General features: G+C 41.0%; 2 protein-coding genes across 4 annotated transcripts in view; one reads left to right on the top strand and one right to left on the bottom strand.

Moving 5' to 3' along the window:
- Positions 1–19768, top strand: part of LOC310732633 (uncharacterized protein) — a gene marked incomplete at its 5' end in the record, with an annotated part of 202419 nt that overhangs the window by 97241 nt on the left and 85410 nt on the right. The window lies entirely within an intron of this gene.
- kti12 (KTI12 chromatin associated homolog) overlaps positions 1–19768 on the bottom strand; it is a 418740-nt gene that overhangs the window by 377238 nt on the left and 21734 nt on the right. For 2 of the 3 annotated variants that reach the window (XM_083552727.1, XM_083552726.1), the window contains one exon: positions 15344–15788. The exons of the other annotated variant lie outside the window; for it this stretch is intronic. In XM_083552727.1, coding sequence (XP_083408853.1) covers positions 15645–15788 — 144 coding nt within the window. In that variant the 3' untranslated portion in view covers positions 15344–15644. Of the gene's footprint in view, positions 1–15343; positions 15789–19768 lie in introns of those variants that run through there. 3 annotated transcript variants of the gene reach the window in all.

Raw genomic sequence — 19768 nt, 5'->3', positions numbered from 1 at the left:
TTTTTATTCAGCACGGTAGCAAAATTAACAGGGAATAAAAGCACTGCACTCACATGCACACCATCATTAGGTACTAATGATTTCATGAACTTTTTTAATAATAAAATTGAAAACATCAGGCAAAAAATCCAGACGGTTAATATAAAGCCAAATTATTTTACAAGTAACCCTGTAGACAGCAGTGTAATTATAACAGACAATCAATTACAAAGTTTTACTCCTATTCACGAGAATGACTTAATTTCATTAATTTCCTCATCAAAATCATCAACCTGCATTCTCGATCCCTTGCCTACAAGTTTCTTTAAACAGATCATTCCAGAGGTAATTGAACCTGTTTTAAAAATAATAAACTCTTCCATTAGCACTGGTTTTGTACCAAAATCCTTCAAACTGGCAGTTATCCACCCCCTAATTAAGAAACCTGACCTTGACCCATGTCAGCTGTCCAACTACAGACCAATATCAAATCTCCCCTTCATAGCCAAAATTTTGGAAAAGGTTGTAGCACAGCAGTTATGCTCACACCTACTTATGAATAATATTTTTGAAATGTATCAGTCAGGATTTCGGCCTCATCATAGCACAGAGACGGCGCTAGTTAAGGTGGTAAATGACCTGTTATTGGCCTCTGATCAGGGTTTTGTCTCCTTACTTGTTTTGCTCGACCTTAGTGCAGCTTTTGACACCATTGATCACACTATACTACTTGCTAGACTTGAGAACGTTGTTGGAATAAAGGGAACGGCTCTCTCTTGGCTCAGGTCTTATTTGACTGATTGCTATCAGTTTGTTGATGTTAATGGTGAGTTCTCCACACTCTCTGAGGTAAAGTTTGGTGTTCCTCAAGGATCTGTCTTAGGCCCTCTGCTTTTCTCTTTATATATGCTGCCTCTTGGAGAAATTATTCATAAACATGGTATTAGATTCCATTGCTATGCTGATGATACACAGCTATATATTTCAGCAAAGCCAGATGAGAGAGATCAGCTTAACAATGTTAAAAAATGTGTAAAGGACATTAGACAGTGGATGCTCGATAACTTTCTTCTGCTAAACTCAGATAAGACGGAAGTACTTTTACTAGGACCACATGCAGCTAGAAGCAAACTTTCCGATTACCTAACATCTCTGGATGGTGTTTCTGTTTCAGCGTGTACGGCTGTCAAAGACCTTGGTGTGATTATTGACTCGAGTCTTTCCTTTGAGGCTCACGTGAATAATATTACCAGGATCGCCTTCTTTCACCTTAGAAATATTGCTAAAATTAGAAATATGATGTCATTACAGGATGCAGAAAAACTAGTTCATGCTTTTGTTACTTCTAGATTAGACTACTGTAACGCTTTACTGTCTGGGTGTGCGAGTAGGTGCATAAATAAGCTTCAGTTAGTTCAGAATGCAGCAGCAAGAGTCCTCACTAGATCTAGGAAATATGACCACATCACCCCTGTTTTAATCAATCTACACTGGCTCCCAATTAAATTTTGCATTGATTATAAAATACTACTACTGACATATAAAGCACTTAATGGTTTTGCACCACCGTATCTGAGTGAACTTCTGTACCAGTATGATCCTCCACGCCTACTTAGATCAAAAGGTGCAGGCTATCTGTTGGTTCCTCCAATAATGAAGATTACAGCAGGGGGCAGATCTTTCTCTTATAAAGCCCCGCAGTTATGGAACAGCCTTCCTATCAGTGTTCGGGACTCAGACACAGTCTCAGTGTTCAAGTCGAGGTTGAAAAATATTTATTCAGTCAAGCCTTTAATCAGTAGATTTTTTCTCAGGTAAAGGCTCAGATCTGGTGGGAACATTGATATAGAGTGTTTGGTGAACTGGGATATTTGTACGCTGTCGTCCCCTCACATTCACGTGTTCACTCAGGTTTGTTGATGGTGGTGTGGTGGGCCGTCTCTTATCCCAGAGATCCCTCATGTCTGTGTTGCCTTCTGGTTCTCCCTTTTAGTTATGCTGCTATAGCGAGTCTTGCCGGAGTCCAAACTGCAGTGACTTTAACTCTCATGCAACAATAGGTACACTTAATAATCATATCCTTCTCTTCCTGTCACCCTCTCTCTCTCTCTCTCTCTCTCTCTCGCTCTCTCTCTCTCTCTCTCTCTCTCTCTCTCTCTCTCTCTCTCTCGGTTGAGTTAAACATGCTCCTGAGGCTCCAGTGACCACTGTTCCTGCCCCTCTCCCCCCCGTGGATCTTCCCACTTCATCCAGGCCTGCCTGGATTGGATGTCAACAGTCTCCTACACTGATGTCAACAGTCTCCTACACTGACTCAGACATACACTTCGCTTTTGATCATCATCACTGCACCCCGCAACATTGTATACCCGCCACAAATGGACATTCGGTGTAACCCAGATGAGGATGGGTTCCCTCTTGAGTCTGGTTCCTCTCAAGGTTTCTTCCTTATGCCATCTCGGGGAGTTTTTCCTTGCCACAGTCGCCAGTCGCCACCGGCTTGCTCATCAGGGACAAACTTACTCATAAAGAACATATTCATTTTTAATCACCGCATTATCTGTGTAAAGCTGCTTTGAGACAATGTTCATTGTTAAAAGCGCTATACAAATAAAAATGAATTGAATTGAAATTGAATTGAATAATAAATTGATTGCTGAATTTTGAGGGGTGTACTCACTTTTGTGAGATACTGTATGCTATAACAGGCATATTTTTTATATTTAATCCAAATAGTAGGCATGTCATACTTTAAACAGTGACGTTTCGCTGGCCACAGTGCTATTTTAATATGAGCACAATTCATGCCTTAGGTGGACAGCAACATGTCAAGCAAAACAATGTCCCCAGACTGTCTTCTATCTTTCCTCTACCCAGACACAAGCAAGTGACTCCTTTTCAGCAGTAGAGTAACTCATTTCTGCCTCTGATACTGTCTGCAATGTAAAGGCAATGACATGCTGCAAAATATCCGAGGGCATCTGAGTCAAAAATTAATCTAGGCCATAATCTGATGTGACGTGGTAGGCAGTTTAAAATTAGCATTGCTACTCAAGTCTAGTCTGTACATCTGCACTTAACATTTCTCAAAACAGTTGATAGCATAATTTGGAAGAACTTTTCTGAACCATGATGTAAGTTGCAGGAAAGAATGCAATGCACCCATGTCTTCTGCAATTGCAGTCAGATAAGCAGGGCTGGGGCACAAAACCTCTTTCGAAATGTCAAGGTGCAGAAGTTTGTTAAACATGTTAAGTTTTCCCCAGACCAAGTTCAAACAATTGTTGAAGCACAGCTTCAAGGTGCTTCCCATGACTAGTCCCATGTCTAAGATAGATTATGATGTCATCTTGGTACTTATTCACTCCTGGCAGGTCTTCAAGGACAGTTCTGATCATCTTTAAAAAATTTTACAAACTGCTCTTTTTCCCACAATTTCTACTTGTCACATCAAGAGCTGGGCAAATGTTATTATAGGCAAGGCGTTTTTTTGATCCACCCCGTTATGGGCTGCAGAGGCATACATAGCTTCCCTTTTTGTCTCCTGTCTCTTTTTCATCTTGGCTTTCCTCAAATGCAGGTGCCGGTTCCACTAATTGGTGCATTATCAGGGATTTGCCACACCAATCATGGAAGCAGATGTCTTCAAAGAGGCAGGGCATTAAGGATTAAAGGGCCATAACAGAGGGAATAAAAAGGTGTATAGCGAGAGAAGCAGAGAGTATAAGTTAATTCTTATAGTTATGGTCTTGGTAAAGGCTGAAAGCAACACTCACTGAAAAGTGCTTAGACTCCAACTCACTTGCACAGGTGCTGTAATGCATGAATTAGGTTTGCAAAGTAATATGGAATTTATAACAGCTACTCCAGCGTAAATTCAACTTTCAAATTTGCCCCTAACTACATTAATTGAAGCATTGGTGATCAATTCAAACACATTTTATATTGTTTATTTGTTTAAAGGCACACAGTGTTGCTAACGCTCTATAAGCAACCACATGCTGGCTAATATTTTCATCGCTTTCATAAACTCTCTGCAAGCCACAATATTAACTTTCTATCAAATACAGTTGGCAGCACAGTAGGTCTGGGAGCACGTAAAACACGCACTGTCCCACCGGACCAAGACAAGATAGCAAATCTAAAAGCCTCCTTACATCTCACATCACTATGATTTGCAGCCTCATTTCAAACAAAACAGAAGAAATGGAGGTGGGATCAGCACTAAAGCCCTCACTCTCATTGACAATTTGAGGCTGAAAAATTATGCAGCAGTAATTTTTCAAAACCAACACTGTTTTTTACTGTTCAGAACCCCACCCACCCACTTTAAACTTCTGCTACATTACTCAGGTTTTTTTCAGTAGCAACCCCTCTTAAGCTTATAATTGTCTATATTGCATTGAAACACAATGATTCATTCTAGCTCATATGATGCAAATGTGACTGTCTCTAAATGCTTGGTAAATGTCCAAGAGTTGTTTGCTTCTGTGACTGCAAGAACAAGGTAAATTGAAATGTCAATGTCCCTGAATATAATTATTCATACGAACTTCCCGTCACTTAGGTAGTGTTAGCGCAGGTTGGTCAATTGGCTAATGCACGTTTAATTGCATTACATTCTACTAAATTAAAACAATTTTAAATCCAAATTAGATTAAATAATTTCTATTTATTTCACAATTTTATTTTATTTTAAATATCAAAACACAGAACATGTAGATAGATTATAGCTACTGAAAGGTTCTTCAAAGTTTCTTTAAATGTATAGTAACATTACTTATTGTATTGTATACAAACTTATTGTGTAATATCTTATGCAATAAAGGATCTAAGAGAAATGTATTAAGAAAATTGATTCCCCAGTTAGCTGAGAAAAATCAGAATGACTAATACATCAGCATGAGACTAACATTGTTTTCATGTGCATGCATATTGATGTTAAGCTTACAAATACATAATTAAACACAAGTATATAGCAGACAGCTGAAACAATGTTTTTTATTATTATTATAGCTTTAATATTAATACAATTCCAGGGTAAACATCATTCAGTCAGAAGTATTGGAATCTAAAACACTAGCAGTTGACAGTCAAATTAAGGAAAGTACTAAAGAAAAAAAAGGCATTCTATATTTCAAGAATTAATGTCTGCAAGCATATAAAAACTTATTTTAGCCTGTTACAAATACATGTCAATGTAAGGAATGTTTTATTTTCTGCCGCTTGGGCAGGATTGCCTTCTGTCCCCTGGACTGGATACCACTGAATTCAGCTTTTCCTCTCGATCTCTGCTCTCCTACGTATACGAGGAAGTCTCAATGAAACACACGAGTCAGCTTTCAGAGAGAAGTTCCAAAGTTTATTGTCTCACACATAAAGATATACTTCCAAAGGGATGGAGAGAAAGGGGGTGGGCTGCCAGGTGTGTGTTTGTGTGTTAACAGAAGAGCAACAAAAAAGGATAGTTCAGGGTATGGTCAACAGATACATACAAAAAGGTTATTCTAGAAGCATACAGCAGAATTATTATAACTACTAATGGCAACAAGATACATATTACCACACTGTGAGAACATAAAAACTGTTAACGATAATAACTCCACATCTGGTCATGTTATTCGTTTAGCAGAAGCAACAAAACGTGGATTAGCCATACCAAATGGCAACAGTTTGGCTTTTCTCACAGCATAAGCGTATAAAGAGAGGATGTAAACAAGAACTGAGTGTTCTGGGTCAACCTGATCTAGGACTAGTAATCAAGGATATCTTACACTTCTCCCGTTTTATCCATGATAAATAAGAATGTTTAAGTTGTGATTTATCCAATCAGACATGTCGCAAAGGAATAGGATATTATTCAGAAACATGAGGGACAGGTTGCATGGACCTGCTGTGTGCTGACGAGCCGTCTAGTTGGCGTATTGCCAGAAGGTGTTGTCGTGTGGGTGAGCCTGGGTGGGAATCCCAGCCCCAAGACTGATGAGAAAGACAACCATACCGGTCACTGGTTGTGTTACTTCCCTTTGATTGATGAGAGGTTCTTGTTCCGTTCCTCACAGCTTTCCTTGACACGTCCTGCAGTTGTGAGGATGCCTGAAGAGTTGGCACAGAAAGGTCTGAGGAGTTGTCACTGGACCTTGATAGATGACAGAGGGGAACAGGAACCGATACACATCTCCTAAAGAACTTATGGGGATGTCAAAAGGCTATGCTTCTGTAACAAAGAAAAAAAGGGGTACACAGGGTACATGTATACACAATTAAGAGGGATCACATGCAGTGGGACATTGCCTGATTGTGGTAGCATGAATCCACTGTGGAAAAAGGTCAGTTAATACACCTGTGCGTGTGATCGCGACTATTTCTGCTGGCCCCTCATATTTGCATTTACCCAATCGCCTGGGTTTTAGAGATTTAACCAGAACAGCATCTTCCACGTGGAAGGGATGGGATGGTGTCACAGAAATGACAGGTATAGATTTAGAGATCTGTTCATAATGTTTTGACAGTGTGTCAATCAGGGCAGCAGAATACTCGGCGATGTGCACATCCAGATCAGCTGTACCTATTGCTGGTTTACCTTTTCTCCAGGGCGTTGGAAATCCAAACATTCGCCCAAAAATTATTTTGTGTGGTGATAGGTGGACGTCTTTTCGTGGAGTCATTCTCATTTCGGCAAGGACTGCGGGTAGCAAGTCTACCCAAATTTTTTGTTACCTGTAGCTTGCATGGCCTTAGTCAGTTTGTCCTTAATTGTCTGGTTATTTCTCTCTACGATACCGGAGGACTGAGGGTGATAGGGAATATGGAAACCCCATGACAGGGATAGGTATTTACATAAGTCCTGCGTTACCTTCGCAGTGAATGGTGTTCCTTTGTCTGAATCAATCACGTGAGGTACACCATATCTTGGTATAATCTCTTTGGCTAGGATACATGTGACAACTCTAGCATTTTCTCATTGACAAGGGAAAGCTTCAACCCACCTCGAGAATTTGTCTACCATCACCAGGAGATACTTGAATGGACCACAGGGAGGCATGTGAGTGAAGTCAATCTGCCATTCAGAGAATGGAGCAGTGGGTAGTGGGAGGCATTCGTGTTTCGCTGCACTCTTAGTGATGTTATTCCGGGCACAGATCAGACACCTAGATAAAATCGAGTCTATCATGCCGTTTAAGTTAGCTATACAAAAAAGTCGGTTCATATCTTTTCTCACCCCCGTTCGTGCGTGATGTGCAACACCGTGAAACTCATGCACGAGGAAAGGAACACAATGAGACAGAAGGCATAGGCGACCATCTGCACTGTACCAAAGGCCATTGGAGGCCACGTAGGCATAGTGTGATTGCCAAAAGGCAGAATCATTCGGGGTGGCTGAGGATTGGACAGATGGCAAATGTAAATCAGGAATGAGAGCGGAGGAAAGAAGACAGGTATTAAGAGAGGGGTAGAATACCTGAGCTTGAGCCGCAATTTTTGCCACTCTGTTAGCCAAGGAATTGCCTTTGGCCCCCACATTGTTGTCATAAGAATGGGCTTTTGTTTCGATGATGGCCAGTGTGCGAGGAAGACAGCAAGCAGTGATAAGGTCCTGAACTAAGGATGAATGAGAAATGGATTTCCCTTCAGCCGAGCGGAAACCACGGGATTGCCAGATGCGGCCAAAATCGTGTGCAATACCAAAGGCATACAGTGGGTACGGAAAGTTTTTAGACCCCCTTAAATTTTTCACTTTTTGTTATATTGCAGCCATTTGCTAAAATCATTTAAGTTCATTTTTTTTCCTCATGAATGTACACACAGCACCCCATACTGACAGAAAAACACAGAATTGTTGACCTTTTTGCAGATTTATTAAAAAAGAAAAACTGAAATATCACATGGTCCTAAGTATTCAGACCCTTTGCTGTGACACTCAAATATTTAACTCAGGTGCTCTCCATTTCTTCTGATCATCCTTGAGATGGTTCTACACCTTCATTTGAGTCCAGAAATTTTTGATTATACTGATTGGACTTGATTAGGAAAGCCACACACCTGTTTATATAAGACCTTACAGATCACAATGCATGTCAGAGCAAATGAGAATCATTAAGGTCAAAGGAACTGCCTGAAGAGCTCAGAGACAGAATTGTGGCAAGGCACAGATCTGGCCAAGGTTCCAAATTTTTTTTTGCTGCACTTAAGGTTCCTAAGAGCACAGTGGCCTCCATAATCCTCAAATGGAAGACGTTTGGGACGACCAGAACCCTTCCTAGAGCTGGCCGACCGGCCAAAATGAGCTATCGGGGGAGAAGAGCCTTGGTGAGAGAGGTAAAGAAGAACCCAAAGATCACTATGGCTGAGCTCCAGAGATGCAGTCGGGAGATGGGAGAAAGTTGTAGAAAGTCAACCATCACTGCAGCCCTCCACAAGTCGGGGCTTTATGGCAGAGTGGCCCGACGGAAGCCTCTCCTCAGTGCAGGACACATGAAAAACCCGCATAGAGTTCTCCAAGATGGTGAGAAATAAGATTCTCTGGTCTGATGAGACCAAGATAGAACTTTTTGGCCTTAATTCTAAGCGGTATGTGTGGAGAAAACCAGGCACTGCTCATCACCTGTCCAGTACAGTCTCAACAATGAAGCATGGTGGTGGCAGCATCATGCTGTGGGGGTGTTTTTTAGCTGCAGGGACAGGACGACTGGTTGCAATCAAGGGAAAGATGAATGCGGCCAAGCACAGGGATATCCTGGACGAAAACCTTCTCCAGAGTGCTTTGGACCTCAGACTGGGCTGAAGGTTTACCTTCCAACAAGACAATGACCCTAAGCACACAGCTAAAATAACGAAGGAGTGGCTTCACAACAACTCCGTGACTGTTCTTGAATGGCCCAGCCAGAGCAATGACTTAAACCCAATTGAGCATCTCTGGAGAGACCTAAAAATAGCTGTCCACCAACGTTTATCGTCCAACTTGACAGAACTGGAGAGGATCTGCAAGGAGGAATGGCAGAGGATCCCTGAATCCAGGTGTGAAAAACTTGTGGCAGCCTTCCCAAAAAGACTCATGGCTGTATTAGATCAAAAGCGGGCTTCTACTAAATACTGAGCAAAGGGTCTGAATACTTAGGACCATGTGATATTTTAGTTTTTCTTTTTTAATAAATCTGCAACAGTGTCAACAATTCTGTGTTTTTCTGTCAATATAGGGTGCTATGTGTACATTAATGAGGAAAAGAAATGAACTTAAATGATTTTAGCAAATGGCTGCAAAATAAAAAAGAGTGAAAAATTTAAGGGGGTCTGAATACTTTCCGTACCCACTGTATATCAGGAGTCAGTGTAGATGGTGACATCTTTTCCTTCTGAAAGAACCATGCACGATTCAAACGAGTTCAGCGGCCTGTGCAGAAGAAAAAGGTGAAGAGTAAGCTTCAACAGTGACATCAGGTAAGGAACAGACAGAGTAACCACACAGAAATTTACTGTCATACGGCTTTGAACATGAGCCGTCCACAAAAAGTGACTCACCCCTGTCTAAAGGAGTGGAAGACAAATCAGGGCATATACTAGTAGAGTGAACGACCTCAGAGCAGCAATCATGTGTGGTGTCGTGCAATGTGACATCTTGTGAATTAATCAAACGAGCAAGGGCATGACCTAAAGTGTCGAAAGAGGAGGTGGCCTTGATTTCCAGATTACTGGTCAAGCAAAGGATAGTTTCGTAGCCGGACCTTCTCTGAGCTGTCATGTGTTGTGTGTGTGTAAGTTCTGAAGGACCTGTTTCACCTTATGTGAAGAATGCAAGATCATAGGATGAGACAACACTAGTTTTTCAGTGTCTTGAACCATCACAGCACAGGCAGCCACCGCACGAAGACACGCAGGTAAACCCTAAGCCATAGTGTCAAGTGTTTTGGACAGGAACGCACATGGTCTCATGCCTCCCCCCCCCCATGCTCCTGCACCAAGACAGCAGAGGCAGTTCCGTCCTGTTCCCACGCATAAAGGTGAAAAACCTATGATATTTTGAAAGTCCGAGAGTAGGAGCTGAACACAGAGCTGACCACAAAGCCTCATACGGCTTATTCATCTCAGGTGTCCACGTTAGCGGGTGCTGCAAAGGATCATTGTGTGAGATCGCAGAGCGGAGACGTTTGAAGTGGAAAGAGCAGTCAGGTCTTGGACACCAGTAATTAATCAGTCCCAGGAAAGCCATGAGAGCATGCTTTGTGGAGGGATGCCTTGTGTTAAGAACGACCTGTATACGATCTTTAGAGAGCCGTTTGCTGCCTTGAGAGAGTTCGAACCCTGGGTATTTCACAGTGGTTTTACAAAACTGGAGTTTGGTTTTGGATACCTTGAATCCTTTTCTGGCTTATGATGCAGGAGGCACAGGAAGGCTTGTTCACTGAGGTCCTCGGAGACTGCGGAGATCAGGAGATCATCTGCATACTGTAAGACAACAGAGTCAGAGGGGAATGCAAGATCAGAGTGCGTCCCTCACCACAGCGGAAAAGACTGCCGGGGAGTCAATGAATCCTTGTGGCAGACGTGTCCAAGTATATTGGCGCCCCTGTGTGTGAAGGCGAAAAGAGGCTGCGTCTGCTCTTCTACAGGAATGCTGAAAAAGGCAGAACACAAGTCAATCACCGAGAAGTGTGTATGATTGCATGGAATTGAAGCGATAATAGAGGCCACATCGGGCACAACAGGTGCAACAGGAACCACAAAATCATTTATTTTTTTCAAATCCTGAGTGAAGCACCAAATGCTGTCCGGCTTAGGAACCGGATTAACGGGTGTGTTGTAGGAACTCACACACGGCTAAATCACACCCTGTTGTAACAGAGAGGTCGAGATTCTGTCTATTCCCTGCAACTTTGATTCAGAGAGAGGATACTGTTTAAAAAACACAGGATGTAAATGTTTTAGTTTAGCTTCATAAGGAGGTCAATGAACCAAGCCCACATCGTCCTTATGCTCCGCCCAGAGGAGAGATGGCAATTTCTCCAGTGAAGAATGGAGTGGTAATTTCTGTGTGGTAGAGAGAAAACAGCCATTAGTGTTCATGTTAGAAAGATATGACAGAGGAGCAGATTCAGGGACTGAAACCGTGAGTTTAGAGCCTAAGAAGGCGAGAGAAATGTGCAGCCTACTCATGAGATCTCGGCCCAAGATATTAAACGGACAATCAGGCAAAAAAACAAAAAAATGTTGCAGAAAAATATTTTTGTCGGAAGGACATGGTTACTACGATCGGTGAGCTGATAATTCAGGACTTTCTGTACCTCTGGACGACAGTTATGCATAAAAGTCGTGAGGGATAGAGGGTTACTTTCTGCGTCTTCTAACAAAAGTTTGGAAGTGATTTCACCCTTCTCCTGTTTACAGTTAGTTACTTGAGAGAGATCTCTATTGGCCTGCTGCCGCTGGAGTAGGAATTTGGTCAACTCCTTTTTTTTTTTTATTTTTTTTTTTTTAACTCCGACAGAGCATCTCGCTCAGCCCAGTAATAATAATAGAAGGTGGTTTTGCTCTTACTTTTTGTCGACCCTTCCCCCTCGTCTTCCACCTCCGTTTTTGTTTCCATTTTAATCTCATCATTCCTAGGGTGTAAACTGGGCACCGTGTCAATAAGCGTTTCCTTGTCGTAACTGTCTCCGAGTTTTGCATGAAGGATAAACCTATAGTGTGCGCCTGTCAACTGATTATGGTGGGTAGAGCTTATTAGCATGTCAACAAAATGCAGAGGTTTAGACGGGGACGGAAGAACCCTGATAATGTCTTTAAGTTGTAATTTGAAGCCACGGACCGACTTTGACCATACGCATACCGCATTAGTGTGGGTTTTGTGCCAGGGAGGAGGATCGATCTCTGGGACCGAAGGAGATAATAACCCGCCGTCCCGATAGGGTGGCGGTGGAGCATTTGGCGATAAAGATGGTTTTGGCTTGGCTTCGATTTTTTTGGGTAGAGTTTTGGGCAGAGTTTTGGGCACTTAAGTTCTCTTTTTGAGTTTGGAATAGAGTGATATTCATCCCAGATTGGTTTCATTTTTTACCCATTTTTGATAACTATCACCCATGTAAGAATAACCCCAGTGAGGATCGCAAAACCTTCATAAATTTGGGAATGTGCAGATTTCAGGTATTCAGACTTAAAGTTACCACCACGAGGATAAGTCAGAAATTGAGGTTGTGGTTCAGTCCACCCTGCTAAATTGTCTAGCCAGGGGGTAGTATAAAAGGTGAGACCACAACGATTCATCCAGTCCCGAGGGGCTTCCTCAGGATCTGGTTTAGGTTATTTTGTTCCAGAATTACCCATGATCCAATATACAGTGGGTACGGAAAGTATTCAGACCCCCTTAAATTTTTCACTCTTTGTTATATTGCAGCCATTTGCTAAAATCATTTAGGTTCATTCTTCTTCCTCATGAATGTACACATAGCACCCCATACTGACAGAAAAACACAGAATTGTTGAAATTGTTGCAGATTTATTAAAAAAGAAAAACTGAAATATCACATGGTCCTAAGTATTCAGACCCTTTGCTCAGTATTTAGTAGAAGCCCCCTTTTGATCTAATACAGCCAGGAGTCTTTTTGGGAAAGATGCAACAAGTCTTTCACACCTGGATTTGGGGATCCTCTGCCATTCCTCCTTGCAGATCCTCTCCAGTTCTGTCAGGTTGGATGGTAAACGTTGGTGAACAGCCATTTTTAGGTCTCTCCAGAGATGCTCAATTGGGTTTAAGTCAGGGCTCTGGCTGGGCCATTCAAGAACAGTCACAGAGTTGTTGTGAAGCCACTCCTTCGTATTTTTAGCTGTGTGCTTAGGGTCATTGTCTTGTTGGAAGGTAAACCTTCGGCCCAGTCTGAGGTGCAGAGCACTCTGGAGAAGGTTTTTGTCCAGGATATCCCTGTACTTGGCCGCATTCATCTTTCCCTCGATTGCAACCAGTCGTCCTGTCCCTGCAGCTGAAAAACACCCCCACAGCATGATGCTGCCACCACCATGCTTCAATGTTGGGACTGTATTGGACAGGTGATAAGCAGTGCCTAGTTTTCTTCACACATTAGAATTAAGGCCAAAAGGTTCTATCTTGGTCTCATCAGACCACGGAATCTTATTTCTCACCATCTTGGAGTCCTTCAGGTGTTTTTTAGGGCTTTCATGTGTCTTGCACTGAGGAGAGGCTTCCGTATGGCCACTCTGCCATAAAGCCCCGACTGGTGGAGGGCTGCAGTGATGGTTGACTTTCTACAACTTTCTCCCATCTCCTGACTGCATCTCTGGAGCTCAGCCACAGTGATCTTTGGGTTCTTCTTTACCTCTCTCACCAAGGCTCTTCTCCCCCGATAGCTCAGTTTGGCCGGACGGCCAGCTCTAGGAAGGGTTCTGGTCGTCCCAAACGTCTTCCATTTGAGGATTATGGAGGCCACTGTGCTCTTAGGAACCTTAAGTGCAGCAGAAATCTTTTTGTAACCATGGCCAGATCTGTGCCTTGCCACAATTCTGTCTCTGAGCTCTTCAGGCAGTTCCTTTGACCTCATGATTCTCATTTACTCTGACATGCATTGCGATCTGGAAGGTCTTATATAGACAGGTGTGTGGCTTTCCCAATCAAGTCCAATCAGTATAATCAAACACAGCTGGACTCAAATGAAGGTGTAGAACCATCTCAAGGATGATCAGAAGAAATGTAAAGCACCTGAGTTAAATATATGAGTGTCACAGCAAAGGGTCTGAATACTTAGGACCATGTGATATTTCAGTTTTTCTTTTTTAATAAATCTGCAACAATGTCAACAATTCTGTGTTTTTCTGTCAATATGGGGAGCTGTGTGTACATTAATGAGGAAGAAGAATGAACTTAAATGATTTTAGCAAATGGCTGCAATATAACAAAGAGTGAAAAATTTAAGGGGGTCTGAATACTTTCCGTACCCACTGTAGGTACAACTGTCTGACAATGTTAGATACAAAGGTTAGAGGGCAGAGATCGAGATAGATAAGGCGGTTTAATAAAATTTTTGATGTCTCAAGTTACTGTGACTGCAGAGACGGTTCAGTGCGCGCTACACGACGGTACAACGTCGACAACAAGTTCGCTTACGAATACAAGGTGCGTGCCTACACATTGAACGATATGACAAGATACCAAATCAGCACAACACGGATATCAGCATATGAGGTAAGTGCCTACACATTGAACAGTATGACAAGATACCAAATCAGCACTTACCTGAACACTGATATCCCGGACGAGCTCCCAAGAACTGTAAGGAATGTTTTATCCTCTGCTGCTTGGGCAGGATTGCCTTCTGTCCCCTGGACAGGATACCCCTGAATTCAGCTTTTCCTCTCGATCTCTGCTCTCCTACGTATATGGGGAAGTCTCAATGAAACACACGAGCCAGCTTTCAGAGAGAAGTTCCAAAGTTTATTGTCTCACACAAAGATATACTTTCAAAGAGATGGAGAGAAAGGGGGTGGGCTGCCAGGTGTGTGTGTGTGTGTGTTAACAGAAGAGCCACAAAAAAGGATAGTTCAGGGTATGGTCAACAGAAACATACAAAAAGGTTATTCTAGAAGCATACAGCAGAATTATAAATACTAATGGCAACAAGATACATATTACCACACTGTGAGAACATAAAAACTGTTAACAATAATAACTCCACATCTGGTCATGTTATTCGTTTAGCAGAAGCAACAAAACCGTGAATTAGCCATACCAAAAGGCAACAGTTTGGCTTTTCTCACAGCGTAAGCGTATAAAGAGAGGATATAGACAAGAACCAAGTGTTCTGGGTCAACCTGATCTAGGACTAGTGATCAAGGATATCTTACAAGTTGTTTGCTTCTGTGACTGCAAGAACAAGGTAAATTGAAATGTCAATGTCCCTGAATATAATTATTCATACGAACTTCACGTCACTTAGGTAGTGTTAGCGCAGGTTGGTCAATTGGCTAATGCACGTTTAATTGCATTAGATTCTGCTAAATAAAAACACTTTTAAATCCAAATTAGATTAAATAATTTATATTTATTTCACTATTTTATTTTAAATATCAATCAAAACACAGAACATGTAGATAGATTATAGCTACTGAAAGGTTCTTCAAAGTTTCTTTAAATGTACAGTAACGTGACATTGTATTGTATACAAACTTATTGTGTAATATCTTATGGAATAAAGGATCTAAGAGAAATGTATTAAGAAAATTGATTCTGATTTTTCTCAGCTAACTCGGGAATGACTAATACATCAGCATGAGACTAACATTGTTTTCATGTTCATGCATATTGATGTTAAACTTACAAATACAAAATTAAACACAAGTATATAGCAGACAGCTGAAACAATTTTTTATTATAGCTTTAATATTAATACAATTCCAGGGTAAACATCATTCAGTCAGAAGTATTGGAATCTAAAACACTAGCAGTTGACGAAGTCAAATTAAGGATAGTACTAAAGAAAAAAAAAGGCATTCTATATTTCAAGAATTAATGTCTGCAAGCATATAAAAACTTATTTTAGCCTGTTACAAATACATGTCAACATATTACATTCACAATCAATCATTTGAATGCAAATTAACAATTCATTAAAACTCTCAAAACACTGAATTGTTAAATTGGGTGTTAAATTTACTGGCAGCTATTAGTGCACACTTTTGTTGAGGTACTGCACAAACATATTGGCTATCTGTCCAACGTTCTCTGCTGGGTGCATCTTGGTGTAACTAATGAACTGTCGCCGAAGTTTCCTCAGTTCAGCTAAGTTAAAGCTTCTTGTTACCTCTATGTGTTGTATAGGTTGAGGAAAACAACTCTGTAGTAAATATTGACAGTAGTAAATATAAACATTTGAAACCCATGAATATTACAGGAATATTAAACATCATCAATTTACTAGTTTAGATTTATCACACATACACTATACCAAAATATATATATTTTCCAAATTTATCCATCCTCTGATGTATACCGATCAACTTTATTAAAGGTCAAAATAAAATAATCTTTTACTTTTCATAGATTACAAAAGCATTGTTGAATACTTTTAAAGAATAGGGACTTGGATATTTTTAAAGAATGGCTAAATGGTGTGCCTAATACATCACACACAATTCTGTACTAATAATACTGAGCCATGCATTAGAACATTTTTCTATCTAGAGTTGGAATAAGTAACTCAGATTTTCCTCTATAAATGTATTTTCGTTAAATCTTCTTCGGGAACTTCTATTTTGCTGATAGGTGCAACAAACACTTATATATGAGCTGCTGCTATATCCATGCTAAGGTTTTCATTCCCCCCCCCCCTTTTATTATTTGGTGCTAATCACCATTTTTCATGTGATATTTCTTACAAACATTAAATCGATGTTTTGTCTTTCATTTTATACATGCAATTTTAATCTTTACTTTGAGTTTTTCAACATCTTTAAAGCCTGTATTTCTATTCTCTATAGTTTTTCTGGTTTCATATGTTAAATCAGTCATCCCCAACCTTTTTTTCGCCACCGGTTTACAGTTTTTCTTAAATGCTAAAACACAAAAGCCAATCCTCTAAACCAAATAAACAGTTGTCTAAACACATTTACTAAATCTAGCTATCATTTTCCAAGATCATAAACACATTTCACATGAAGACACAATCCTCCGTTCTCATAAATCTTAACATTAAATCTTTTTTTTTTTGTTGCAAAAGAACTCTGCTCATATTCTCAAATGAAAGCTCATGTGATGCAAAATGCTTGCCACAGTCAGCAATATTTGAACACAATGAACACACCTGGCGTCATTCATTACACACAACGACTCAAAATTGAAGACACTTGTTACTAATGCTGTGACCACAAAAGCAAGTTCAGAGTGCACAGTTTGCTGAAGATTCCAAACAAACACAATGGATGAAGGCAGAGTCAGGGGAAGAGGAATTTGAGTCAGAGGAGAGAGAAGAGCTGGCCATGAAAGAAGAGGAGCAGGCCAACGAGGACGAGGAGCAGGCCAACGAGGAAGAGGAGTTCAAATCAGAGGAGGAAGAGAAGCAGGCCAACAAGGGAGAGGAGAAGGTCCAGGAGGAAGAGCAAGACAACCTCGCACCATCATTACGGACGAGATGCGAGCAACAGTCATTGACCATGTCATTGTCCATGGCATGACAATGGCTAAAGCAGGACTACGAGTCCATCTAAACCTGAGTAGGTTCACCCTGGCCACCATTATCAGGGCATTCAGACAACACAACAGGTATTGTACTCTATTGCTTTCTTTGTCACAATACAATTTTACAAGCCTGTGATAGTCTATTGGTTTCAAATCAGTTGTTACTGTATTGTAAAACTGACAACACATGTTTCTTTCTTTAGAGTTGAAAGAATGCCACATAGAGGTGGGAGGGTTGCCATATTTACAGCGGCACAAGAAACCCTCATTGTGGATATGGTTCGTGAGAACAACCTCATCAGACTCCGGGAGATCAGAGACAAAGTCATTGCCGATAATGTCAACTTTGAGAGCATTGATGAGGTCCACAATAGACCGAGTTCTCCGGCGCCAAAAGATGCGGATGAAACAGGTCTATAGGGTTCCCTTTGAGCAAAACTCTGCGCCACACAAAGACCTAAGTTACGAGTATGTGCAAGTAAGTATACATCCATGTTCACAGTACAGTTAGTGGACATACTGTGTTGCTTAGTGGCCTACATTACTTCTGGACAATACTGTGCTACCTGATTGACTGTTGTTCTGAACACCTGTGCACTTTCACATTTTCACAGAGGATATTACAGTTGGACACGATGGCCAGACCTCATGAGTACCTCTTCCTGGATAATGCTGGCTTCAACCTGCAGAAACGAAGGCAAAGAGACCGTAACATCATTGGCCAAAGAGCCATCACTGAGGTTCCTGGCCAACGGGGGGGGGGGGGGTAATATTACTCTTTGTGCGGCCATGGGTTTGGAGGGGCTTGTCCACCGGCATGCTGTCCTTGGGTCTTACAACACCCAACGTCTCCTCACCTTCCTAGAGGAGCTAAAAGACATCCTCCTGGACCGCCAACAACACCATCCTGGGCCCGCACATCAAATTTATGTGATCATTTGGGACAATGTACGCTTCCACAAAACAAACCAAATCAGAGAGTGGTTCACCACCAACAGTAACCACTTTTTAAACGTCTGTCTGCCACCCTACTCCCCTTTCCTGAACCCTATAGAGGAGTTCTTCTCATCATGGAGATGGAAGGTTTTGGAAGGTTTATGACAGACAACCATACACTAGAGAGAACCTCCTAAGGGCAATAGAGCTGACCTGTGTTGACATCCCAGTGGAGGCCTTCCAAGGATAGATTCGCCATTCCAGGGCGTTTATCCCGTGGTGCCTGGCAAGAGACAATATAGCCTGCGATGTGGATGAGGTGATGTGGCCCGATGCAGCTCAGCGACATGATGGCGCACAGTAAAGTAAATAAAAAAACTTCACACCCTGATCATGTTTTCAAGATTACTGTTGTGTGCAATAGATTCTGTTTTTGCATTGAGTTGTGTTACAGTAGTGTACATGCAGAATTTACTATAGATTTATACTCTTCATATGAAACTCTCAAATCTAAATGCCTAATCCTCTGCAGAGATCTAAGAACATCCATTACTGTAAAGTTAAAAAAAATATGCATTGGTAGTTATGAAACAAAGAACCTTTTTACAAATTGAGCATTGTGTTTTCAATTGTTTTGCTGTAGTGTGTAATGATGTGTATAGTGTTTACATTTTTAAAAGCTTCGAGGTGCTCTTTTGGTGTGAAAGTTTGAGTTTTAAAGTGAGAAGGTGTGGTTGTGTTTATGTAGCTTTAGAAAAGGGTGTTGTGTTTAGACATTGGGGAACATGGAGGAAACGTTTGTGAAATGTGTTTTAGCATTTGAGAAAAACTGTAATGTCAGACAATATTTTCACAGACTGGCCCTTATGGTGTGGCGGATAAATACAACAAAAAATAATACGACCGGCATAAAAACTGGTATTTTATAAATATAATAATAAACGTGAATCCACTGTGTTGTTTTTTGTTCATTTTGCTCGCTTGGGGGTTTCAATGTAGTGGTAATCTATTCTGTGTTAGCGGCCGGAGCAGCCCCTTTAAGAAGGTAGCGGATGGAGGTAAGACATGTGACCGAGGCATCTTCACATGCATCAAGAGTGAGTCATAGACAGATGTGGTGGAGAGAATCCGTTAATTTTCCAAAATAAAACATCGTTCAGAATCAGATAATAAATAAAGCGGAAATAATCTAAGTTATGTATTCTTTCTGTGCCGCCCGGTACCAGTTACCCCATGGACCGGTGCCGTTCCACAGCCCGGGGATTGGGGACCACTGTTTTAGAAGACACAGGCACATATCTGGTTCATGTTTATGCATTAAATGATAGTCTGTTACACACAAATACTTAACTGTAATATTAATATTACTTTAATTCATGAATTTAATTAATTGTTACTTTTTTTTCCTTTGTTTTTTTTTTTTATTTCTTATTATGAATCCTAAAAAGAAGGTTTTCTATGATCCCAAGTAACTAATGAGACTGATTAATTAAATTTACAGTGAAGAACCTATACAGCTTGTGTACAAACTGTATGATTTCTTATCATTACAATAATGTCAGCTGATATCCAGAGCAAAGACAAAAAAAGAGAACTTGTAGTTTTTCTTAAAGTGAATTAATGACAGTGTCAGAAGCAGAGAGGAGATTCTGGTAACTCCAGCGGTTTTACATATGG

This window comes from Silurus aristotelis (assembly GCF_946808225.1).
Source record: "Silurus aristotelis genome assembly, chromosome: 10".
NCBI lineage: Eukaryota > Metazoa > Chordata > Actinopteri > Siluriformes > Siluridae > Silurus > Silurus aristotelis.
This window is presented reverse-complemented; position numbering and strand designations above follow the sequence as displayed.